General features: G+C 37.0%; 1 protein-coding gene across 1 annotated transcript; it reads right to left on the bottom strand.

Annotated features, from left to right (window-relative positions):
- Nucleotides 1-416: 416 nt before the first annotated feature.
- Nucleotides 417-1,334, bottom strand: FAM237B (family with sequence similarity 237 member B). The gene is made up of 2 exons (XM_045865027.3): nucleotides 1,074-1,334; nucleotides 417-863 (listed from the first exon to the last, which is right to left on the bottom strand). Exon 2 carries the CDS (start codon nucleotides 858-860, stop codon nucleotides 417-419), a length of 444 nt encoding a protein of 147 aa, XP_045720983.1. The 5' UTR covers nucleotides 861-863; nucleotides 1,074-1,334.
- Between the last annotated feature and the right edge of the window lie 407 nt (nucleotides 1,335-1,741).

Below are 1,741 nucleotides of genomic sequence, written 5' to 3'. Positions count from 1 at the left end.
TTCTTTCTCTTATACGTAAAACTCATGTTTTGTAAAATCAGGTCCTATAATATTAGAGAGGAGAAATTGTTGTCACTCTAATGTGACTCTCAAGATTTCTTACTTTTAAATAACCCTATTGAAAAAACTTTTAAAACCTAACTACATGTTCTATGTTTAAAATTTCTTCAATAAATGTAATAGGAATAATTATAGTGTTAAATAGCTTTCTTATGAACTATTCATGGGGAAAATAAGGTAATAATTTTAATGGTCTACCAAATGTATTATGTCTCAAGATCATTCAGATCTCTGCATATCAGAGCTCCCGCAGGTTCTAAATAATACAAAATTAGTAAAAATGAAAATCAAACTCAATCATATTAGGAAAAAATAAGGCAAATTTGCTACCTTGTTGGCAAATAAGGATTAAATATTTAATTTTTAAGAACACTAAACTGCTGTTCTCTTAAGTACACATTTAAATTACCTCCTGTTATCTTCTGTGGAAAATCATACTTGGGAGGCATCACCTGTCTTCTGCCCATTCCATGAGATCGTGAAAGCAAGCAGTCTACATACATGTCCCAGAAATCCTGAGCTATACTTAAGAAGACATTGTAATGTCTAGGCCGCTGGGATTTTTTCAAGAACAACATGAAATTCCAGAAAACATCCACATTGTGCTGTATCTTGAGTTCCTTGAGATCTATCATGGTCAAAGAGCAAGCATTCCAACACTGGAAATCAGTATCTTCTGTGATGCCTGGGCTGATGCTAGCAAGCACCCCCTTTTGAAATTCAAAATCAGCATTAATCAGGTTGATTAGCATCATGCAGCCCAGTGGTAGGTAGAACCATCTTCTTGTGACAAAACCCATATTCTATACAGAAGGGAAAAAAAAAACAAACAAGGAATATATTTTTTTAAGTTTTTATTTTTTTATTTAAATTCAAGTTAGTTAACATACAATACTACACCGGTTTCAGGAGCAGAACCCAGTGATTCATCACCCACATACAATGCCCAGTGCTCGTCCCAACAAGTGCCCTCCTTAATGTCCATCACCCATTTAGCCCATCCTCCTACCCACCTGCCCACCAGCAACCTTCAGTTTGTTCTCTGTATTTAAGAGTCTCTTACGGGGACGCCTGGGTGGCTCAGTCGGTTAAGCGTCTGCCTTCGGCTCAGGTCATGGTCCCAGGGTCCTGGGATCGAGTCCCACATCGGGCTCCCTGCTCCGCGGGGAGCCTGCTTCTCCCTCTGCCTCTGTCTCTCATGAATAAATAAAAAAAAATAAAATCTTTAAGAGTCTCTTATGGTTTGCCTCTCCCTCTGTTTTTATCTTATTTTATTTTTCCTTTCCCTCCCCAATGGTCATCTGTTTTGTTTCTCTAAAAAAAAAAAAAAAAAAAAAAAAAGAGGGAATATATTTTTAAGTTAAAAAGAAAATTATTCAGGATGCCTGGGTGGCTCAGTCTATTAAGTGTCTGCCTTCGGCTCAGGTCATGATGCCAGGGTCCTGGAATCGAGTCCCGCATCAGGCTCCTTGCTCAGTGGGGAGCCTGCTTCTCTCTCTGCCTGCAGCTCCACCTGCTTGTGCTCTCTCTCTGACAAATAAATAAAATCTTAAAAATAAATAAATAAAGATAAAAAAATTATTCAATTACTTAATGATTTGTTTAAACTTAAAATTTGTAAATACATACATATGTGGTTTTGATTAAGCCAAATTTGCCTTCTATGTATTTGTTGGTTTTC

The sequence above is a fragment of the Mirounga angustirostris genome, unplaced genomic scaffold, assembly GCF_029215605.1.
Source record: "Mirounga angustirostris isolate CCGP_5_RB_7025 unplaced genomic scaffold, mMirAng1.0.hap1 SCAF_12, whole genome shotgun sequence".
Taxonomy (NCBI): Eukaryota; Metazoa; Chordata; class Mammalia; order Carnivora; family Phocidae; genus Mirounga; species Mirounga angustirostris.
This window is presented reverse-complemented; position numbering and strand designations above follow the sequence as displayed.